This window comes from Lissotriton vulgaris, chromosome 3_1, assembly GCF_964263255.1.
Source record: "Lissotriton vulgaris chromosome 3_1, aLisVul1.2, whole genome shotgun sequence".
In the NCBI taxonomy this organism is placed as follows: domain Eukaryota; kingdom Metazoa; phylum Chordata; class Amphibia; order Caudata; family Salamandridae; genus Lissotriton; species Lissotriton vulgaris.
Window position 1 is genome coordinate 953,917,260 of NC_141689.1, and position 24,384 is coordinate 953,941,643.

General features: G+C 44.2%; 1 protein-coding gene across 1 annotated transcript in view; it reads left to right on the top strand.

The window, feature by feature from the left end:
• UBQLN1 (ubiquilin 1) overlaps positions 1–24,384 on the top strand; it is a 564,657-nt gene that overhangs the window by 361,227 nt on the left and 179,046 nt on the right. The window contains exon 7 of the mRNA XM_086961317.1: positions 23,114–23,256. Within this exon, the coding sequence (XP_086817443.1) occupies positions 23,114–23,256 (143 nt within the window). The remainder of the gene's footprint in view (positions 1–23,113; positions 23,257–24,384) is intronic.

Sequence of the window (24,384 nt, forward strand, 5' to 3'; positions counted from 1 at the left end):
CGGACTCGAGCCATTCAAACTCTAAAAAAGCATTGGCTAGAGAAGGAACATGAGCCAACTTCGGTATCAAAGAAAAGCCATGTTTCTGTGACAGTAAAGTCCGTGGCACCTTCCACAGCCGTACCACACGCATCCGGGAAAAACAAGACACATACCCTAATATATGAGGAACAGGGCAATGTCTTTGAAGGTCTGCATTCATATATGCATCAAATTCACAAACATTCTTCATAACGGCAGGCACAAGACCTAAAGATCCCACAGCCTCCACCAAAAACTATTTCCACTGAACATAGCGTCACAAGCCCCTTAACATTCAGTCAACCAGAATTCCCAGAAACATGATCACCAACACAGGAAGAGGAGAAGGAGGAGGAGGAGGAGGATATACATCAACAGGATTATGACGCTGATGATTTGCATGAAAACCCCCAGCACAGCCAAGACGCATGAGAGGATTATAATGCGCTTCTACCTAATGCTGATAATGAACCACCAGTCCTATCCAAAGCGTCACCCCCAGATGATACATCATACTCTCATAGTGTTATTCAGAGGGCTGCAGAATAACACAAATGTTGTATGCAGACCAGTTGTGACTTGTCTTGCTTACTATGCATCCTCCCCAGAGTTCCAAGTCTCTGCTGCTTAGCCAGTGAGTGGTATATAGGATGGTTGTGGTGTTAAAAGTGTTTGTGCTTGGGTGAGTGCAGAGTTGGATTGAAAATGGCTGAGCAGCAGGATGCTGCTCCTGGTGTAGCTTTAGATGATTTACTTGTAACCTGGTCTGAACCTAATTAACCGTCATCTTTTATAACCTACAAGACTGCATTCTTGATTGTAATACCACCACAGTGAAAGAAACACATTTTTTAGTAGAGACACTATCGCACACTGAACGCACAGTGCAATACCTTCCTATGATTGGCTCTGTCTTGCAAGTCGCTAAAGACATATTTAGAGACCCTGTAGAATCCAGGGTACTTACTCCACGCAGTGAAAGAAAACACAGGACTTCACCAACAAACCTAATATATATAAGGGGCCATCCACCAGCAGACTCCCTAGTGGCCACAGTTGCTAGGAAAAAGGCAGCATCCAAGGGCACTGGAGATGCGCCACCGCCTGATAAGGAGAGTCAACGGATCAACACTGCAAGGCACGCAAACCACTGGAAAATTGCTAACTGGGTCAGATTACTATCAGGTTATAATAGAGCATCATGGGATGAGATGCAAGAACTAATGCAACGTCTCATAGAGGAATACAAAAATGAGAAGTTAATAAATGAGCGTAGACACATTTGAAATGCTACCATTAGATGTGTACTAGTTGGTGGTACACTGCTGCAAGAGACATCAGCAGTTCAATAATGCTGCATAGAAATGCATGGCTATGCATGTCTAGATTTGAGCCGAAGGTGCAACATCACATTCTAAACATTCCATTTGATGGGGGACATCTCTTTGGCACAGAAGTAGATAAGCAGTTAGAGAAAATAAAAAAAGATGCACGGCAAAATCAATGGGTGCTTTGAGCCACACCACAAAAACAGCAGTCCTTTCAGCGTTATCTAGGCTGACAGGGTCCTCCAAATGTCCTACTATGTAAACCACCACCTACCAAATACACCATCAAACAGGTCGAGGGTACAATAGTGGTGGCTACAAAAATAGAGGAAGAGATGAAGTCACACCCACACGAGAAGCCTCTAAACTAAAACTATGACTTCCCAATGCTTTCCTCCGATCACAAAACCCCTGTAGGGGGAAGGCGGCAACAGTTCCATCAGTTGCGGACAGACATAACATCAGACAAATGGGTACTACAAATCACCAGCAGGCATATTGCCTAGAATTAACACACCACCGCCAAATATCCCACCACAAAGTCACATACTAAGTCCAAGTAAGAAGTAAACGTATTACTATAGAAAGGGGCCAAACAAACTGTCCCATTCAAACATCACAACTAAGGAGTATATTCTCTTTACTTTCTGATACCACAAAAGGATGGTTCTCTACGTCCCATACTAGATGTGTGTACACTAAATCAATACATAATATCGGACCACTCTCACATGGTAACGCTTCAAGACGTAATATCATTGCTTTAGGAAGGCAAATTCATGAGTGCATTAGATCTGGAAGATGCATACTTTCACATTCCAGTTTACCCTGCACATCACAAGTAACTCTGGTTTGTGGTAAGTGGACGGCATTATCAATTCAAAGTACTACTATTCAGGGTAACAACAGCCCTAAGAAAATTCACAAAATGCTGAGCAAAAGAAGCAGGAAAGTTGGGAAGGTAAAACATACATGTATTCCCCTATCTAGGCAATTGACTGATCTATAGTCCCACCAAATCCAAATGCCAAAAAGGCACAAAAAATACTATTACCCAAATTAAGATTCACAACCAGTCCTGCAAAATCCCACCTACAACCGCTCCCAATAAAGCCTTTTTTCGAAGCCATACTAAATTCAATTTTGGGGACCTCATACTCCAATCCACAGAGCGTTCTCAATCTCTAGAACCAATTGGATCTTTTTCAGCCACATTGTCGCCTACCAGTCAAAACAATAATGCGACCTCTGGGTAGGATGGCTTCTTGCAAGCAATAGGTCCTTATGCAAGACTACATATGAGACCTCATGCAAGAGTGCTTGGCATCACAATGGTCACAAGAAGGGGGAACACCGAAGATCTAGTGTTTGTTTCACCCAAGGTCCATCACGTCCTACAATGGTGGTGCACCAAGAACACACTAAAAGGGAGATCCTCGATGGACCCAATTCTGCATATAACAATCACAACAGATGCATCCCTCCTGGGATGTGGAGCTCATATGGAAGACATTGTGGTTCAGGGACACTGGTTTACAGAACAACAAACATTACCCATCAACATGTTAGAACTGTTAGCCATCCAAATGGCTCTAAAGCGTTCCTACCCAACATAACTGGGGAAGAATGTCATTCTATGAACACACATTATAACAGCAATGTACTACATTCTGAAACAAGGAGGGACCCATTCCATAAAACTATTACAGCTAGTGCAGTACATATGGGAATGGGCAATCAATCACAAAATTCACCTCCTAGCACAATACATTCCAGGTTAGGTGAACACCCTAGCAGACTTGCTAAGCAGGACGTCCCAACAGGTTCAGTGAGAAATTCACGTTCCATTACTACTTCAATACTTCCTAAGGTGGCGAACCCCACTAATAGATCTGTTTGACATAGCCAGGAACAAAAAATGCCAAAGCTCACATTCAGACACTCAGCCCCTCAATTCAAAGGTAATGCACTATGGATAAACAGCTCGGGGATCTTTGCTTACAATTGTCAACCTCTCCTACTTATTCCCTACATGGTCTGGAACCTCAGACTTCTTTTACCATGCTTCTGATATCTCCAACCTGGGCTCGAACACCTTGGTACACAACATTAACAGAGCTATCTCTAACTATCCAAACCTCCTTACTCACACCAAGGGACAAAGTCAGACACGCAAATCCTCAACAACTGAATCTTGCAATCTGGCTCCCTCCTTAAGTCTTGGAGTTTGCGTACTTAAATATGCCTCCTGAATGCATGAATATTTTAAAGGAGGCCAGAAGACCAACCACACGGGCATGCTATACATCTAAGGGGAAATGTTTTGTTTACAACTGTGCTTCAAATGGCATTAATCCATCCTTGCCATCAGAACAACGGCTACTATGTTGCTTAGTACATCTACAAAAAGCACCTTTAGCATACTCTTCAATACGCCTATATTTAGCAGCTATTGCAGCTTACCTACAATACATAAAATACCAGTCCCTTTTCCGCATACCTGTCATAAAGGTTTTTACGAAAGGTTTAGAAAGGGTTATTACACCACCAGTATTTACAAGGTACCTAAACATTGTGTTAACAAAACACTTGGGCCAATCCTCTGAGCCATTTCACAAATGTCAAATACAGTTCCTAACCTGGAAGGACGCGTTTTTAAGTTTCACCTGGCATCCACTCCGCAGCAGTGTTCGCGCAGGCGAAATCTTTTGAGTTTCAGTATGGGGCTTTAACCCGCCTCTCTGTTCCATTGGCTAGCTCCATAAATGGAGGCTAGCCATTGGAACAGAGATGCATCAGTCATTGTCCAAGCAGATACGTGTGCATTCCTGCAATTTTTTCGCTCTCAGCCCCTTTAACAACGTCATTGCGGCGGTGGGCGGATGTTTTTTTTGGAGGGGGGGGGTGGCATGTTGTGTTCAGTTTATCGTGGCTTTTGCGGGAGTGGGCTGCGCGATTTATGTTGCCGGGATGTTTGCGAGCAGGTAAGCAGCATTTTCTTCTAATTTTATTTTAACTTTGTACGTCTTTCCGTTTTTGTCGTCTGTGTATTGTTGTCCGTGGCTTCTTTCCGTCTTGTCGTTTCCATGTACCGTACTGCTTGTCTGTTGTCTTTTGTCTTGTACCGTCGTGCGTGGCTGTTGTCTTTGTGTCCTTTACCGTCGTGCGTGGCTGCTGACTCGTCTGTGTATTGTTGTCCGTGGCTTCGTTCGTGATGTTTTTGGCCGCCATTTTTTCAGGGAGCTGGGGCGGGCGGGTCGCGAGTGCCTGGCGTTGCTTGTTTTTACTGCCATCACCAGAGACCACAAATAATGTTTTTGTCTCATACTTCTCCCTCTCAAACTGCAAATGTAAGTATGATCGACGGCGACATGAAAGCAGGAAGGGAAACGGCCGTAGGAGATAATGTTTAACCTCAATATTTTTTGTTTTTTAAATTGTTTGATTATGGAACATGAGCAATGCGCACAAAACACGCAATCTGAAAGCTAAATAATTTGCTGTCTGTGTCAGGGGGCTCCCTAATGAATATGCCATCCCTGCGTCAGGGGGTGCAATTAAATGAAATTCGCCTGCACTGGAGTTCACAAATCGGAGTGTAGCAGTTGCTCAATAAATTATGTTTGATAATTTAGGATGCACTTCTTGCTACATGTGCCTGTGACAGCTTTAGACTAATTGCAACCCGGGATGGCATGCGCCTTCTTGAAGTGTTTTGTTTATTTGAACGCTGCCACGGAGCCCAGGGCTCCCCGGCTGCTCTTTCTCCTTCACATCCGATTCATCATGATTAGCCAGTTTGTTAAATAACTGCCCTTCCCTGACATAAATCATCTCCAAAAAAGAGAAAAAGATATATTTATACGCATCCTTTGGCTCTGAGGAGATATCACCCTGGCTCTGCTTGCAGGTGAGAAGCACTTCCGACTTCAGCGATTTATTGTGCTTAGATGGGCCACAGACCCAGGCATCATTAGCTGCTTAAGCAGACTTCCACTCCTTCATTTTGTGGGGATTGATTCAAAATGGCGGCTCCGTTGTCCCACGGGGACGTCCCCTGCAGTCCTAGGCTGAAGTGGGGATGTCAGTTATTGCTTTATATTTGATTCGGTGAGGGCAGGTTAGCAGTGTTTTTACAAGTAGGCCCTGTCAGGCCTAGACTACCCACACGTCTTATTTATATTTTTTAAGACAGCGCTTTGTCGCCCCTCAGCCCTGTGGCCATACTTTTAAGTGGCAAGAGTGCGCGGGACTCCCCAGGAGGAAGCAGTCCTTTCTTTTGTCCCCGCTTCAAGCGCTGACATTAAGGAACGCCTAGCGATTTTAGACTAAGTTTCTTTTCCTTTGTTTATTCCCCGTTCAGCAAAGGTGACAGAATGTCAGGGCCAAACTATTTTTGTAGTCCAGTTTTTTCTCCACTCACATCACTACCCTCGCTCTCCAGGCGTGTTCCTGGAGGGCCCTTCCATTGTACAGTTATATGAATTCTGCGAACTTTCAGCCTTCATTGCTGACAACAGGTCTTTTGGCTTTCGCTGCCTATTACATCAAATTTCCCATCAAACCGTGTCATCCTCGGAGGTCAGAGATTCCACCAGATTCTTTCGATTTTTTTGTTGTTTGACATCTGACTTCATGGGGCAGGTGTTTTCTAAATTGCTTTCTATAGTGGCGGTAACCCGTCCAATATTAGTTGAAAGCAAACTAAATCAGCTATATGATCATTTATCAAGACAGAAGTGGAAGGAGGGCCTTGAGCAGGCTGCTCGGTACACAACCACGGTTTTAGATAGCTGAGATCAGAAAATAAGACAACCAATGCTGTGCAGTTTGACACAGTGTGTGTGGGGGGCTCTGTGTGGGTGTGTGTGGGGGGCTCTGTGTTTGTGTGGGGGCTCTGTGTGTGGGGCTCTGTGTGTGTGGGGGGGGCTCTGTGTGGGTGTGGTGGGCTCTGTGTGTGTGTGGGGGGGCTCTGTGTGGGGACTCTCTGTGGGTGTGTGGCATTTGCGAGAGATTAAGCTATTGGCATTGTAAATGACAATGCCATTTATTTATCTGTTTTCAAAACCAACACATAAATAAAAATGTTGTCATTTACAATGCCAATAGCTCTAACTTTTGCAAAGGCGAAACTGTTGCATTGTAAATGCTTGTTATTGAGGCAATTACCTCCCTAAGAAGAGCCTGTGAAAAGCATGCGCTCACTATAGAAGAACCATATTTTCAAGTATTCTAAGACAAAATGCATTTACACTCCAACCCAAAATTTCTACCAAAGTTCATCTCACCATTTCATTGGAATCAAACTTTGGACTTATTTGTTTTCATTCCACAACCTGGAATCATAGCAGAAAAGGCGTTGCATACATTAGATGTCAAACGTACTGTTATGCATTATCAGAAAAACAAAATGCTTCAGAAAAACACTATATTTGTAGCATTTTCAAATCCCGCAAAAGCAATCCTATCTCAAAATCAGGAATAATAAGATAGTCAAATGTATACAAATTTGCTACCCTAAAGCCTAAAAAACACTAACAGCTATGCCTAGCGCTCATTCGTCAGGGTAAAAAAGGGGCATCATTGGTCTTTTCGGGAATATTCCATTAATTGACATTTGCAAAGCAGCAACATGGATAAACCCACATATGTATGCTTAATACTATTGTGCAGACTAGCCAAACAGGCTAAAGTATGGCAAACAGTTCTACGCCCATTATTTCAAACACCTGCATCATGCTACAGCGAGATGGGTACTGCTTTACAGTCGATGCATAGCATGTGTATCTGCCACCAACACATGCTATGAATGAAGTGTTACCCTGTGCACATCTATTTGTAGTGTGTAGGGCTGCAGATTCACAAACGCGCCTCTCCAGCAGGTATTAGATGGTGATGCAAATATACACCTATAATGCGTGTTCAACAGCAAAGCTAATTTACCAGACTATTTCCTCACTTCCTGGGGCAAATGGAAAAAACATTATCTAACAAAGGAGCCGTTGAATATGGGCAGTGCGTTGAGGAGGAGGAAATAAGACTCATGATGCAGACCATAAAAATTCCTTGAGGAAAATAGAAAAACAACTTGAGGTCTGGGCCCAACACTAGGTGGTAGGAGTATGCATATAATGGGCATCTGCAGCACTCCACGCTATGAATAAGTGCTAACAGGGTAAGTGGCATACTCCTTCTGGGGGGTTACTCTGTTAGACGTCTGATTCTTCACTGATCTTCCCACCTCCGCATTCTGTTGAGTTGTCTTGCCTGTTTAATAATGCGTTCCTGCTGACTTCATTACTTCAGTTCGAGCGCTGGTGAGGCACTGTATACAGCTCTGTGACCTCACATCTGGGAAGGCACTGGAATTAAGTTGAAGTGGAACAAGAGAGCTGTTTCAGGTTTTCAAGTCTAAAGCACGGGTAAGATGTGTGAATTTCGGAATCTGAAGATAGACCATAGTATCCGCCAGAAAGACTGCTAATAAAAGTAAGTAAATCATTTGTTTGCTGTGAGGTTTGGAGGGGGGTGGTGTCTTTGAGTGAGAAAGAGCTGTAAGTTGAGGAGCACTCTGATGCAAGTTCCCATTCATATTAGATAACAATGTATTTGGGGGATGTTCTTGATCGCCAACAGGTTCCTTGCCTCTCAGATCTCCCCCTGGCACCAGATTAAACCGGGAATAGATGAAATGGCTCTCCCGCTGCTCTAGCATTTAAAGCATACAGCCATGGCATATTGTACAATAACACCTTTGTTAAATCTCATGCACGGGCTAGTAGACTGTTGGGATAGTGATCAGTTCTCAGTTTGTTGAGAATCAGTGATCCCACCATACAGGTTGGGGCATTCAGCATAATTCTGACACATTGAACACCTTTATAGTAAGCTGACCCATTAGACATAATGTTAATAGAAGCCTCCTAGAATGTTTCAGCAGTACCTGAAATAAATTGTTAGTACATAGTAACATTTGAGCAGCAGTTAAATACTTTAGACTTCCTCTGGCAGCACATTAACACATAATCACACCCGTTCTTTTTGTATTCTATATTCTGGCACAAACATTTTGACATGCTTTTTGACCTTTGGATTGAATTGGTACACATTCTAATATTGGTGAGGTGTACTATAGTGTAGTTGATTCCCATATCTAGTGTGGATACGAATTTTTTATATGGGAAGGTTTTCTGTTTTTGAAGCAAATATATGATATGATTTGGATTACAATGTGGGCAGAGAAGTAGTATTGTGTATTGATTAAGTAGACTTATGAAGCATTATATGGTGTGGAAGTCAGTGGTTACAATGGGTGAACTTGTATCAAAAGATTTGTTGAGATTGTATTCTTATTTGGCATATTGGGGCTGGGCGTTTATAAGGGGTTATTGGTTGGCGGAACTGTTGTGTTTTAGGGAAAGCAAGGTATTTAGCGTATGCTATTAGCGTTTTATTATTTAATTACTAAGTAAGTGGAATGTATCTTGTGTGAAATAATGTGCGTTCCTCTTATATCTATACCTGCCAAATTAAGGAAGAGTACGTAAAGTGAACTTTTCGGAGGTTTGTTTGTTGGTGTAAGTAGTAGTGGACCTTAAAGAGGGCAGATACTTTTGGCCCGAGTAAGGGTAGTGACAAGGAAATGATGTGGAAGAGCAATAGTAAAAAAATAAGTTTTCCCTTTAGTGTAGTTTTATGTAAAAGCCTAGAACGCCTCACATCTCTGTTCACAATCAACACACTTTTCATACCATTATCAAACTGTAAAGCACTTACAAAGAAGATCACAATTATATATGAATATGTCACAAAGATGTATTTATCATTAAAAACAATGTCCCTATTACAAAATTTCATACAAATTGCTTGCACAAATAATTAAAAACGACTTCATAGATTAACAAGCATTTGCAATGCAATAGGTCTCGCATTAGGAAAGTTTGAGCTATTGGTATTGTAAATAACACATTTTTTATTTGTGTTGGTTTTGAAAATAGCGAAATTAATAGCGTTGTCATTTACAATGCCAATAGTTTTAATTTTCGCAAATGTGACACCTATAGCATTTGTAATGCAATATGTGTTGTATTTATGTGACTTAGATCTATTGATATTACACATAACAATGGCTTTTAATTTTTTTGAAATTTGTAATAAAGCTTGAAACATTGAGAGAACATATTTGAACCAGTTGTTGTTGAATGGTTACACAGATTGATGCTGTGGTGGCACTGAATGATGTGGTGGCGACAAGTGATGCTGTGGCGTTCAGTGATGCTTTGGTAGCGTATAGTGATGCTGTGGTGCCCCTGAGTGATGCTGTGGTGAAGCGATAGATAGATAGAGTGAGTGCGATAGATAGAGTGAGTGCGATAGATAGATAGAGTGAGTGCGATAGATAAATAGAGTGAGTGCGATAGATAGATAGATAGAGTGAGGGCGATAGATAGATAGAGTGAGGGCTATAGACAGATCGATAATAGATAGTAATTGAGTGATACCCCACCGCAGCTGTGCAGGAGTTCCGGGGAGGTGTTGGTCTGGCACCCCTCACAGTGCATAGTCCAGCTTCGCACTACTCCTCGTTGTGACACGACCAATATACGAACACGGCCTGGCCTACACTATAGGTTGCTCTGTGGGCAGTGCATGAGGCACAGGTGGTTGTCACTTTCGGGGAGACAATAACTAGCTTGACGCCTTATCAAGTGCCTGGATTGTTGCGAACGAACAGACTCAGATGATATCATGGCTTCGTCAAGGGGCAGCAAACCAGTGCAGCAAAATAGGCTGGACCGTTCCACTCTCCCCAAGACATCTCTGCCCATTCCTTCCCCCAAGGGCAAGACAGATGGGACGCAACCTGAGTCTGACCCCGAACATACACTCAAAGATGTGCTGGAGGCGATTGCGGGCATCAAGACTTCCCTGGAGCATAAAATGGATGCTATAACAGTGAAGTCAACTTACTTAGGGCGGACTAGAGCAAGCATGGTGAGAAAATCAAGCAATTGGAACTTACAACTGCGAGTCTGGTGGAAGATACTTCCCAGGTGCAAACTGATGTTAAAGAACTACAAGCATTTCGAAAGTACGCAGAATCAAAAATGGACGACTACGAAGGGAGGCTGCTTCACCGGCAGGGGCCTCTGACTTGGAGGTTTGTTGGTGGGTTGGGTGGGCCCGGGGTTCCGTTTGGTGATGCCATACATTGTTTGGTGTAGAGAAGAGCCTGGAGTAAATCAGGTTATTTGTAGATTTGTATCTCGAGACAGTTGGTATGGCAATTCTATGATTGGGAGGGGAGGACATCATGCACCCCAATTTACTACATTTAGTTGGTGTGTGTGGGCGACAGGCACTCTTCAAGTTTGATCATGGGCAGTTTGAAGCCCAGAGGGCAGGGGTGCAGGGAGGGGGGTGGTTGGGAAGGGTTGATTTTGTTTTGAGAGTTTTTGGTAGCTGTTTGTAATGGTTCTATCGACGTCAACACAACGTAGCACTGATCGGGGGCAGTATGGAAATACAGGTCCAAATGGGTACATAGTGGGATACGGGGATTAAGGTCCTCAGTTGGAACATCAATGGATTGGGGGATAAGCTCAAGCGTGGTATGGTGCTCCAATATATATAAAGAGACAAACCCGGATGTTGTCCTCCTGCAGGAAACACACCTGGTCGGAAACACGTGTAATGCTATGAACAGGGGAGGCTACAAGCTGGTGGCGCACGCCGGTTTTACAACCGGATCACGGGGAGTGGCCATAGCATTGAAAAACTCATTCCTGTTCACTCTACAGGCCACTTTGTCCGCTAATAGGGGCCGGTATCTCTGGCCTTTGGGTAGCGAGAATTGTCACATTTATGTCGGTGTACTTCCCCCCCGGGCCTCCCCAGAGTGAAACGTTTTAAGGATCTAGGCGCAATCATGCAGCCTTTTTATGAAGGGGGGGGGGGTGTTAATACTGTAGTGTCAGGCGTATTGGACCGTCACCCTCCTCAAGACATTAGGCCTGCATGTTGGTGGTTGCCGGACTTTCTTGACACAATGGGATTAGTAGATGGGTGGAGGATTCACAACCCGGATAGGACTCAGTACACTTTCCTATCGAGCGCACATCACAGCCTCTCACATATTGACTATTTACTTGTTCCGGCGGCATGGGAACGCGATATAAAAGGCCAGAAGTCACCTTGGTTGGGGTATTTCTGACCACTCTCTAATTTGGTCACATGTTGTCCTTGGCCAGAGGAGCGCAGGTAGAATTGCCCCCATAAACTCATGGTATCTTCGAGATCCCCGTATCCGTAAGAAACTAATCCAATAAACGGATCATTATGTTCGAGGCATATGAGTTGCGGATCCTACATTTAGCAATAGATCGCCACCTGGTGTTGGTCCCGGATGATTGCAGGTTGTTGTTGTCTTCTTGGAAGAAGTCTTTTGTAGTCACGAGATAGGTGACTCCTCCCTTGGACAATACTGCGCATGGTCATCGACTCCGTCCTCAGATTGTTTTTTTCCGCCACTGGGTTCGGATGAAAGTTTTCTGCTCCGGCTAGAAAAATACTTTTTCTGCTTTTCCGAAGCGAGAAACTTCAAACAAACTTCTTTCGACATCGAACAGACTTTCGACATCACCAGCTGCATTCCGGTGCGTCGACGCGGGCCGTTGGGCCCATCGGCGCCGTGCGGCCTACGCCTCATGGAAAGAACTCCATTCAAGAGATGCCCGGTATGTCGAGCAAAATTCCCTCATAGCGACCATCAAGAGGTTTGCAACCTCTGTCTCTCGCTAGAACACAACGAGTCGACCTGCACAGCCTATGCCTCTTTCCGATCGAAGAAAACAATTTGAGATCGGAGGGCCCGTCGACATGAAATGAGAAGATCAGCACCAGCACCGGAGGCCATCTTTGAAGAGGAGATCGTCGAAGAAGACGTCTCCGAGGACGAATATCCAATCGAAGATATCTCCGAGGATGAGGCTCTACTTGGCGCAGAGGAGGACTCGCCTGATCTCCAGATAATATCGGGGGCAGAGGATTCGGACGACTCGATCCCGTCTCGACAACCCATGAGTACATCTGCCCCTGCAAGACAGACATTACCCAAACAGAAGGCAACGGTCAGCACTCCGCCCATGGGGCCCAGTCGAGATCGTCATTTACCCTCTAACTCCCCGCCTTTGGGCCCGGCTCCGAGGAAAGACAATACGCCTTCCGGTGCCTCGGCACCGAAGAAACACCATGTGCCAGTTACACCTCCTCTATTGGCACCAAAACATCCTTCGACACCGAAGGTTTCGTCGGCACCGAACATAAAAAACCCTTCGGCGCCCAAAGACAAAAACACTTCGGCACCCATACCATCGGCACCAAAGACAAAAACTGTACCAAACCCGAAAGCTTCGACTCCAAAACCTTCCGGTTCAAAAAACAAAGAGGGGAAACCAATTTACGGCGCCACAGGCCCAGCAAAACCTGTCTCCACGCCGAAACCTCGAATACCGGTACCGAAGACCCCAGATAAGGCTAAACAACATTCGGAACCGAAAACATTGCCAAAAGACTCAACAACTCCTCATAAGGCAAAAAGTACTAAACAACATCTATCGGCTCAGAAAAGATCGACGCCGAAGAAGGTTATAGAAGAGGAAGAACTTTTTAAACCAGATCCTAGACAGAAAAAAGTCCATATTAATCCAAAAACTGGACATGTGGAAGCAATCCCTTATAACAAGAGACCAGCAGACACACCACTTACACCTGTGGTCCATGCAAAAAAAGGACTGTGCAACTTTTCCAATGCACCCTTCCTCTCCTTCACCTTCTTCGTCTCCTGTTACTCCATATGTAGAACCTATAACTTCTCCTATTCACTCTCCTGCATCATCACACCACACTGATGAGGAGTATGATTTGGGTGGGGGGGGGGATGATGTTCCAGAAACACATACATACCCTTTAGATAAGGATGGTAACACAGAATATTCTAAGGATGATGAGGATGCATATAATTTTTCACCAAATAATGCACCAGACATCCCTGATCCTCAGTACTACCCAACAAAACCTTCCCCTACAGAGGACAGTATTGGTTTTAATCATTTGTTAAACAGAGCTGCACTTTACCATGGGGTTCCCATGCACTCTGATGCCATTGAGGGGGACTTTTTGTTAGACACTTTCGAGCAGTCACAAAGGTCTACTCAAATATTACCAATTATTAAGGGAGTCATAAAACATGCTCCAGAGATTTTTAAAGATCCAGTAAGGTGTAGGGTGTTAAATCCTAGAATAGAGAAAAAGTATAGGCCAGCACCAGCTGATCCAGTTTACATTAAGGGTCATCTGCCACTAGACTCCTTGGTAGTGTCTAATGCGTGCAAAAGGGCCAATTCTCAAACTTCTGGGACACCCCCCAGCCTGACAAATAGTCCAAGATCATTGATGTGTCAGGGAAACGAATCGCTGCACAAGCAAAAAACATATGGCTCATAGCAAACACACAGGCTTTACTCTCGCGCTACAACAGGGCCCATTACGATCAACTAGAAAAGTTAATGGAACACCTACCAGATCAACACAAAGATCTAGCAGCAGAACTTTTAAAGGAAGGCAAATTAATTTCAAATTCCTCAATTAAATGTGCACTAGATGTAGCTGACCCAGCATCCAGAGCAGTAAACACTAGCGTTCTTCTCAGATGTCACGCATGGTTACGAATCTCAGGTTTTAAACCAGAGGTACAAACTACCATTCTAAACCAGCCCTTTAATCAGAACCACTTGTTCGGGACGGAGGTAGATAATACATTAGAAAAGATGTAGAAAGACACAGATACCGCTAAGTCGATGGGGGCGTTACAATACGCCCAAGCTAGAGGTTCTTTTCGCCGCTCCTCTTATAGAGGAGGCTCCAAGCAAACCGGCGCAGACACAACATCATCTTTTAAAACACACGCAGGCCTCCTCTAATAGATGATTCTTTAGAGGAGGATATAGAGGCAATAACAACAAGGGAAGAGGTAGTAACAACAACCGCTCCTCTTCCGCTCCTAAACAATGACTTCCCTCTGCCTCCCCTATAGCATTCCACTCCTGTGGGGGGCAGACTCTCACATTTCCTACCTGTCTGAAACTCCATCACAACAGACAGGTGGGTAAGACAAATTATCCAACATGGCTACTGCCTAGAACTCACAGCAACCCCCCCCAAACATACCACCCAGACAGCGTCCAATGTCTGCAGAACACACAACTCTGCTTCAACAGGAAGTTCTAGCACTCCTACAAAAAGATGCTATTCAAGTAGTTCCATTAGAAGAACAAGGAACAGGAGTATACTCCCTGTACTTCCTAATTCCAAAGAAGGACGGGACCTTAAGACCAATTCTTGACCTCAGGCCACTCAATCACTATATTCAATCAGATCATTTTCACATGATCACTTTACAACAGGTACTCCCATTACTACAACAGGGAGATTTTCTGTCCACACTAGACCTAAAGGACGCCTATTTTCACATTCCAATACATCCTGCGCACAGGAAGTATTTAAGGTTTGTCATACAAGGACAACACTATCAGTTCAAAGTCCTTCCATTTGGGGTTACAACAGCACCACAAGTGTTTACAAAGTGCTTAGCAGTAGTAGCAGCACATCTCAGAAGACAACAAATACATGTCTTCCCCTACCTAGACGACTGGCTCATAAAGGCAAGATCGTACAACCAGTGTGCACAACACACAAAGCAAACAATTCAAACACTGCACAACTTAGGGTTTACAATAAACTACACCAAGTCGCACCTAGAGCCTTCACACGTTCATCAATATCTAGGAGGTACTATAAACACATCAGTAGCTAAAGCCTATCCCAGTCAAGCCAGGATTCAAAATATTCAGAACTTAGTCTCCCTTTTTCAATGCCAGCACTCTCTACAAGCCAGAGTGTTCATGAAACTAATATGGATGATGGCATCTTGCATCTTCATAGTTCCCCACGCAAGACTGCAAATGCGTCCACCACAAGAATGTCTAGCACAACAGTGGAATCAGTCTCCATGTCAGCTCACAGACCTGGTGTTGGTGGACAGCCGTACATATCGCTCTCTACAATGGTGGAACACCAAAAATTTGACAAAGGGACGTCCGTTCCTAGAACCTGTTCCACAAGTAGTGCTCACGACAGACGCATCCCTCACAGGATGGGGAGCCCATCTCCTGCATTATACCACACAAGGTCAGTGGAACAATCAACAGAAACAGTTCCACATCAACCGCTTAGAGCTGTTAGCCATTTTCCTAGCACTCAAAACTTTTCAAGTACAAATCCAAAACAAAGCTGTCTTAGTCTGGACGGACAATATGACAGCCATGTACTACATACAAAAACAGGGGGTGGGGGGCACTCTCTGCAACTGTCCCAACTTGCACAGAACATTTGGAGATGGGCCATTCCTCAAAACATACATCTGACAGTAGAACACATTCCAGGGATCCACAACCAGATAGCAGACCTGTTAAGTCGTCAATCACAACAGATTCACGAATGGGAGTTGCATCCACAAGTACTTCAACCAATCTTTCAAATGTGGGGGCATCCACAAATAGACCTGTTTGCCACCCACAAGAACTCAAAATGTCCAACCTTCGCCGCCAGGTTTCCACACCCACGGTCGTAGGGGAATGCAATATGGATGAATTAGTCAGGCAGATTTGCGTACGCTTTTCCGCCTCTCCCACTCATTCCACTAGTAGTACGCAAGCTCAGACAACAGCCCCTCAAACTGATACTAGTGGCCCCACCATGGGCACGTCAACCGTGGTTCACCACATTACTAGATATCTCAATGGTTCCACATCAGAAATTACAGCTCACGCCATCCCTGTTAATACAGAACCATGGAGAAATAAGACACCCAGAACCAAGCCAACTGAATTTGGCGATCTGGCTTCTGAAGTCCTAGAGTTTGGTTACTTTTTAAAAAAAAACGTTATTGATATAAAGGCATAGTATACAGTTAGTACAGTACATTCAAGCTTGCAGTTTCATATACGTACGGCATTGTCCTGGGATCTTAAACAACATTTTCTAACCTACATTTAGTTTGTTTCTTCTCTAACATATTCTATGTACGTTCTACCGTAGTTCCTTACTTAAGTTAACAGAGTATAACAGTGTTTCCCCGTTAAGTGTTGCCCAACCTGGGTGTCTCTCGTAAAACTCTAAGAGACATACCCCCCTCCCTTTCCCCAAACTCAGGTCATCACTTCTATGTACGTTACCCACTCCCCCTCCCAACCCCAGGCCCATCCGCCCCATTGTCTTCTCATAGGCAAGTTAATTCAACACGGTGCTGCGTGTAGCACGAGTAAGCGGACATTCTCAATATTATTCGCTACTCTTCCTCCCCCTCCGAGTCCAGATCGCCTCCCTCTGGTAAGGGCTCACATATTTCACCCCTATAAACGTTCCATGGTGACCACACCTTATTCCATTTGCGGGGGGAAGCTCGAAGTACATATACAGTTCTCTCCGTGACCATCAGGACGTCCATGTTTTTGGACCATCTGTTCGCAGTGGGTACATCCGGAACTCCCCATTTCTGTGCGATATCACGCTTGGCCACTGTTATGGCCAGTGTAGTCCAAATTACCCCATATCTATCTAGGTCATTCGGGTTCCAGATATTCAAAAGGCACTTACGAGGTTCTGGTAAAATGGAAACCCTGAGCGTCTGGGAAATTATGCGCATGATCTGCCTCCAGAATTCCTGTATGTGGGGACAATCCCATAGTGTATGAAATAGTGTTCCCTCCTCCCCGCAGCCTCTCAAGCAGAAGGGATGGGGCGCTCTATGGATTTTGTGGAGTAGTGTCCTGGTGTAATGTATGTCTGAACTTTGCCGAAATGCCTACTTCTTTCAGGGAGGCTAAAGCTTCGTTCCATTCCGATTCGTCCGTCCCTCCTATGTCCTCCTCCCACCTGTCTTTAAGTTTCAGCGTGGGGTCTTCTAAGTTGTTGATCAGTTTTTTATATGTGAGGGAAGTCGCGCTCTGTTGCATGAAGTCTGTCAATAGCCTGTCTTCAAGTGGTGAGGAGTCCGGCAGTGCAGTACCCACTGGGATTGCTTGGAGCAGTGCGTGTCTAATTTGTATGTATCTGAATGTTTCCGTGGGACTAAGGTCATACTGCTGCTGGAGTTGCGGGAACGGTATTATCGTGTCTTTGTCCCAGAGGTCCCCAACCGTGGAAATACCCATCGAGTCCCACTAGAGTTTGGTTACTTAAACCTACCACCAGACTGTATGAATATAATTAAAGAAGCTAGAAGACCCACTACCAGAGCATGCTATGCTGCTAAGTGGAAACGATTTGCAATATACTGTAACAACAATCACATTGATCCTTTGGACGTTTCCATCCAAAATATCATTTGCTACCTTCTACACTTACAAAGGTCTAATTTGGCTTACTCTTCCATACGCCTGCATCTACCAGCTATTGCAGCGTATTTACAAAATAGACAACATCTATCTCTATTTAGAGTACCTGCAATAAAAGCATTTATGGAGGGATTGAAAAGAATAATCCCACCCAGGTTACTACCTGCTCCAGTATGGAGCCTAAATGTGGTCCTTATAAGACTCATGGGACCCCCTTTTGAACAGTTACATAAATGTGAACTACAATTTCTAACATGGAAAACTGCTTCCCTTGTTGCCATTACCTCTCTCAGAAGAGTTAGTGAAATACAAGCATTCCCAACAGAAGAACCATTTTTTCAAATACATCCTAACAAAGTGGTTCTTAGACCCAATCCAAAATTCCTACCAAAAGTGATTACTCCTTTTCACCTAAACCAATCAGTAGAGTTACCAGTGTTTTTTCAAAAACCAGACTCTGTTGCAGAAAGAGCTTTGCACACCCTAGGTGTTGGAAGAGCTCTACTATATTACACAGACAGGACTAAATCATTCAGAAAAACAAAACAACTATTTGTATCCTTCTCTCCCCCACACAAAGGCAATCCTATCTCTAAAGGAGGTATTGCTAGATGGATTGTTAAGTGTATTTAAATATGCTATCACAAGGCTAAACGTACACTAACAGTTCCTCCTAGAGCACACTCCACTCGCAAACTAGGAGCCTCTATGGCTTTCTTAGGAAACATACCATTAGAGGATATATGCAAGGCAGCAACATGGTCTACAATACACACCTTCACTAAATACTATTGTGTTGATGTGCAAGCCAAACAGCAAGCTGCAGTAGGCCAAGCTGTCCTTAAAACACTCTTTCAGTATGCTGCAACGGATACAAGCGACCACCGCTAGGGGAGACACTGCTGCACAATCGTTGCTAAATGTAGGATCTGCAGCTCATATGCCTCAAACGGAAAATGCTACTTACCAGTATGCATCTGTTCTTGGGATATAGAGCTGCAGAATCCTACATGCCCTCCCGCCTCCCCGGGACTTGTATCCGTTCCAGTACTCATCTTACTTAGATGCACACGCATGGACATCCTTTTCTCTTTACTTCTACTAACTCCATCTTTTCACATCATGGCGAAAAACAATCTGAGGATGGAGTCGATGACCATGCGCAGTATTGTCCAAGGGAGGAGTCACCTATTTCTTGACTACAAAAGACTTCTTCCAAGAAGATAACAACAACCTGCAATCATCCGAGCCCAACACCAGGTTGCGATCTATTGCTAAATGTAGGATTCTGCAGCTCTACATGCCAAGAACAGATGCATACTGGTAAGTAGCATTTTCCTTTCTTGACAATGAGGGAACGTTGAAATCAGCTCAAGTTCTGTGGGAAGCCTAACAGTTGGGTAATCTGGGACATACCCTGTCCTTGATAGTGGGTCAGAAAAAAGAAAAACAGAGGGAGCTGGCGTAGGTGGAGGACGAGGTATTGAATTTGGAGTCCAAACTAGAAACAGAGCTAACTCCTGAGAGTTTACATCTCTTACACCTTAAACAAGATGAATGCAGGGGTATAGCGACAGATAGAGCCAGGGTTCAGGGAAGGAAAACACAGAGCAGAATGTACAAACAGGCAGACAAGTCAGGAAAACTAATAGCGTGGCTCGACAAGGAGTTGGACAGTCGCCTTGTGCCTGAGCTTAGAGTAAAAGGAATTGAGCTGGTCACAGACCCACAGGAAATTGCTGATAAGTTTGCTTACTATTACAAAAATGTATATAGTGCGGAAGGAACCTACTCATTTGATGAGAATTGCGGATTAATTCAAGCCATCCCGCTTCCTACACTTATCAGATGAAAATAGGGACTACCTGGAATCTGAATTTTCCAATGATGAAGTGGCCCAAGCGATACGGTCAGTTAACTCCAAGAAGGCTTCGGACCCTAACGGTCTGCCGATTGAGCTCTACAAGCTCCGACTGGATAAAAATAGCCTCACATCTTCTCTCGATGTTTGAGGATAGTCTGGAGAAGGGTGCGCTTCTCTTAGACCAGGGGATTGCTAATATAGTAGTCATTCACAAGGAGGGGAAACCCAAGACCAGTTATACCTCCTATAGACCGATTTCTTTGCTTAACGTTGAAATCAAAGTCCTTGCTAAGTTGTTGGTGATCAGACTGGTGAAAGTAATAGATAGCTTCGTACACCCGGACCAATCCGGATTCATGCCACATCGCAATACTGCCTTAAACCTGCGCTGATTGATTGGTGTCTTGGGTAGAGCGGCAACTATACAAGAACCAGCGGTGTTGATCTCGCTGGACGCCACCATGACCTTTGACATGGTGAAATGGCCTTATCTTTTCGTAGTACTTGCAAAAATGGGCTTTGGACCGACATAAGTTAGTTGGGTCTGGCTATTGTATTCAGAGCCGTTGGCCAGGGTGGTGGTGAATAATCGCATGTCAAGTACTTTTCAACTGAGATGGGGAACGAGGCAGGGGTGTCCTTTGTCGCCCCTCCTGTACGCTTTGGCTCTGGAGCCCCTAGCGGCCTGGATCTGTGGCATGCGTTGGGCAAGAAGTTGGAATGATAAAATATCCCTGTACGCGAACGATATCCTACTATATCTGACTTCCCTGAGAGCCTCATTGATTGGCTTATTTGAAATCCAGGTGGTGTTTGGAAGATATTCAGGTTTTACTGTGAATTGGAAGAAATCTGTCCTCTACCCGCTACGGGGAGCATCCCCGCCATTTCGAAGAACTTCCCTCTACAGGTAGCGACCGATGATTTCATATACTTGGGGATCTTCATCTCGCTGAACCCCTTGAGCCGTTTCACCCGTAATCTCCTTCCGCCTGTACAACGGCTTATAAAAAGATATACTGGCTTGGATTGCCTTGCCTCTCTCGCTGTTAGGCAGGGCGACTCTTTTTAAAATGATGTCCCTGCCCCGCTTTCTTTATGCCATCCAGGGCTCGATGGACCCAGTCCCAGCCTCGTACTTCAGGGAAATAGTCTCCAGGGGAGCCTCCTGTGGGGTGGTCACTCCCGGATTGCATTGACTAAACTCACTCTGAATTGGTATGATGGAGGCATCAGTCTACCAGACATCAAAAAATATTATTGGTTAGCACACCTAGCGGCTATCAACCATGGCACATATAGAGGCCTTGGCGATCCTGGATACGCCATGGATAGATGGCTTCTCCAGGGGGTAGGGGGGGACTACGGGAGGGCACTATACTCCAAACCTGGTAGATATCGTCTCAAGGGTCCAACCTCTCTTTCAGTTCATGTATTTGAGATGGAAAGGCAGACAGACACTGACTAATCCATTGTGGAATTCATAGAGGCTCAGGGACTTGTGGCAAACTAAGGGGTTTGATAAATGGGATCTACTCGGGATTTCCCAAATAAAAGACCTTTGGGACCGGGGTGGGGTTGTCCCATTCGCCTCCCTTCAGAAACAATATAGTCTTGCAGACTCAAAATACTGTAGATCTCTCCAGGTGAGGCATGCACTCAGGGCCCATCTTACCACAGGCTCCGCCTCACCATATTCCTCCCTGCTAGAAGACAGAATTCTCGACGGCCATTTACCTGAAAAAGCCATCTCACTGATATATAAAAAGTTAGATTGGCAGGAGGCAGTTTCCTCCCCGAGGGTGGTGGCAATCCAAGCAAGATTGTATTCGATTTGACTGTACATGAATAATGTTTGATCTGTGTATTGACTCCTGCACATGAAGTGTTTTGTATGGATGCCGTTTTTTGTAATAATAAAAAGAATTTAAAAATAATAATAATTACGGCACATATTCAGTGGCATGTAAACATGAACTTCGAACCGTTCATTAAAGCCCTGACACTATGCTGTTAGTGAACCAAGAAACAAGTCAGTTGTCACATGCCCCAATATATGGTGTATAGTTTTTATTGAAGATGGAATAACATATTCGGTTAAGTACATGCAAGAGAAATTTTTGTTCAGCGCGCATCCTGAACAGAACCATTTCAGGGTGATCTCAAATGTGATGATCAAGGAAAGAAGGCAAAGCCTGGTAAAGTAACTTCCAAGAATGACACGGTTCAGTCAAGTAAAGAAGCTGGGATTGATGTGAGGTTTCCAGATTACACATTGTGCAGTTCAGCTACTGGATGGGTGTCTTTCTTTCTCTCGGATTACTCCAAAGGTCAGCGTGTTATGTTTCATTTATTGAGGAGCTAAATCAGTACACTGTTGGATAAATATGCTTATTACCTATCATACGACACTGACACTTTAAGTCTTTCTAGAAAAAGTAAAAATCTCATGAAAGATGGGACGCCTCCTTAATTAAATGTAATTTGTATTGCTGTTATTGACTGACTTAACAAAGTAACCAATTTCCAGAGCGACTCTACAGGTGACTCTACAGGTGATTGCAAGTTTTCTCTATTTTTATTGCCACCGTGGTCGAGGTGACGGTTCAGATGGAATTACCCTGAAACAAACTGATGTGTGCTGGGGAAGTACTTGGAGGAGGATGGAATGCTTTTTCAAATAGTCGGCTTGCACAACAGACTGTTTGAAAAACTGCATAACGCCCTCCTTTGAGCACTTTCCCAGTACTACAGTGCATCTTCATAATAAGGTCACCCCATATGTATAATAAAAAAAAATGCCACAGAAGCACAGTGGTATAGCCGGGACCTACTGTGCTTCAGGCTGTTTGGTGTGGAGTGGTGGCGATGGGATGAGCTGTGCTGTGCTTGGAGAATGATGTTAGAACACCAGAAGGAAGCCATGTGAAAGCTTGGCTTGTTTTTAGGACTCGTCTACCAGTCATCACAAGCTGTATGGTTACAAAAAAAAACTTTTGAAACCTTAGTGTCTGTACAGCATTTCTAAAAAGCATTTCCAAGCCCGGTCCCAAAGGCGAGACCAATTGGCTTTGCCAATGCTAGTTAGAACCTGGAGAATCTTTTACACTGACAGCTGTCTGTTTTCAGTTTGTCTGCTGCACAGGAGGGAGAACTTGTACTCCCGGTTTCACTTCTTTGCTTAAGCTTGGCATCTAAAGCAAAGTCACTGTCACTAGTGTGCTAAATGGCTCTAAAGGCCTGTTATCGCCAATTTCAGCAAAAAATCCTTTCAAATTTTCATTTACTACAATATTTTCGCGAGCACACTTGTTCCTGCTCTTTATATCCGAAAATAGCCTCAGACTAAAATAAAAACACTAGTTACAAGCTGTTAGTTTTAGATTGTTTAATCTCTACTTTTCTTTTATTTAATAAAAATGTAACCTCTTCTGGTTTACTTGCAGCTGGAATGTTCAACACGCCAGGTATGCAGAGCTTGATGCAGCAAATCACAGAAAACCCTCAGCTTATGCAGAACATGTTATCAGCGCCTTATATGAGGAGTATGATGCAATCATTAAACCAGAACCCTGATTTAGCAGCACAGGTAAATAACAAGCATGCAAACATTAAATACTGACTCAACACACTTTTAAACCGTTATTAATGAACGCTTAACAGCATGCTACGCTAACGTACCATCTAACAATTATTAAATGTTATATTATCTAAAACAAAAAATGTAAAATACAGAGAGATTTTTTAATAAAATACAATTTCTAATGCCTTCAGTTGTAAAGGAAAACTTATCAAGAAGCCTATCTTGTCCATTAACAGGCATCCCAGTCTTGCTGACTGAAAATAAACCTATTACAAAGCTTGATTTCTTTAGGTTGTTGTGCAGTTTCTTCTTATGGCAACAAAATGTTTCTTTGCTTAGTTTTTCGTATGTATACGTGAGGATCCCTGATGAAGTTAGATCTCTTAACTGCCAGACTAGGAGTTGCTGGGTCATGCCTAACTTGTCTCTTGTGGATGAGGGAGGTGTCCGCAAGGGTCTTGGGGTGGTGGGGTTATTTGGGGCTGTAGGTATAAGCAGAGCAGTTCTATAACCTGCTCCCTAGCTTAGAGGACGGTTGCTCGGTACATAGCATAGAAGTGGCAATTATTTCAATTAAAGAATTAGCAGGTATTTTCAATGTTGTTGGAACACAAAATGTAATTTTGCAGCGTGAATCTTTCTGGATTCACTATGCTGTGTATATTCCACTATCTGACAAAGAAAGGGAAGAACATCGAGATCTTCGACGCCCTTCGGAGAATGCGCACACAGGGGGGGCCCCTGAACGCAGGGATGTACAAGACACCCTTTAAATTCAGCAGAAACTGCCACCACAAGTTCGCGCAGAAGGACCAGCACCCTGTCTGCAACCTCTGCCTGCCGATCGACCATGAGAGCAAAGACTGTAACACCTGCTCCGTCTTCAAACCGAAGACACTCCGGGTTCGAGAGAAGCAGAGGATAGCTCACTACACGATGCAGGGCAAAGGCCAGGCCCCAACGCTTTATGAACTGGGACTCTCCACCGACAACGAGGACAACATCGCCGAAGGTCCAGATGACTTCACGGGCTCAGAGACCGATAAGAAAACGTCTGACAAGGTATGAGAGTGTACGACCCCGAAAACCTCAACAGGGCCTCGAAAGCCTGAGACAGACTCTCGAAAATCAGAG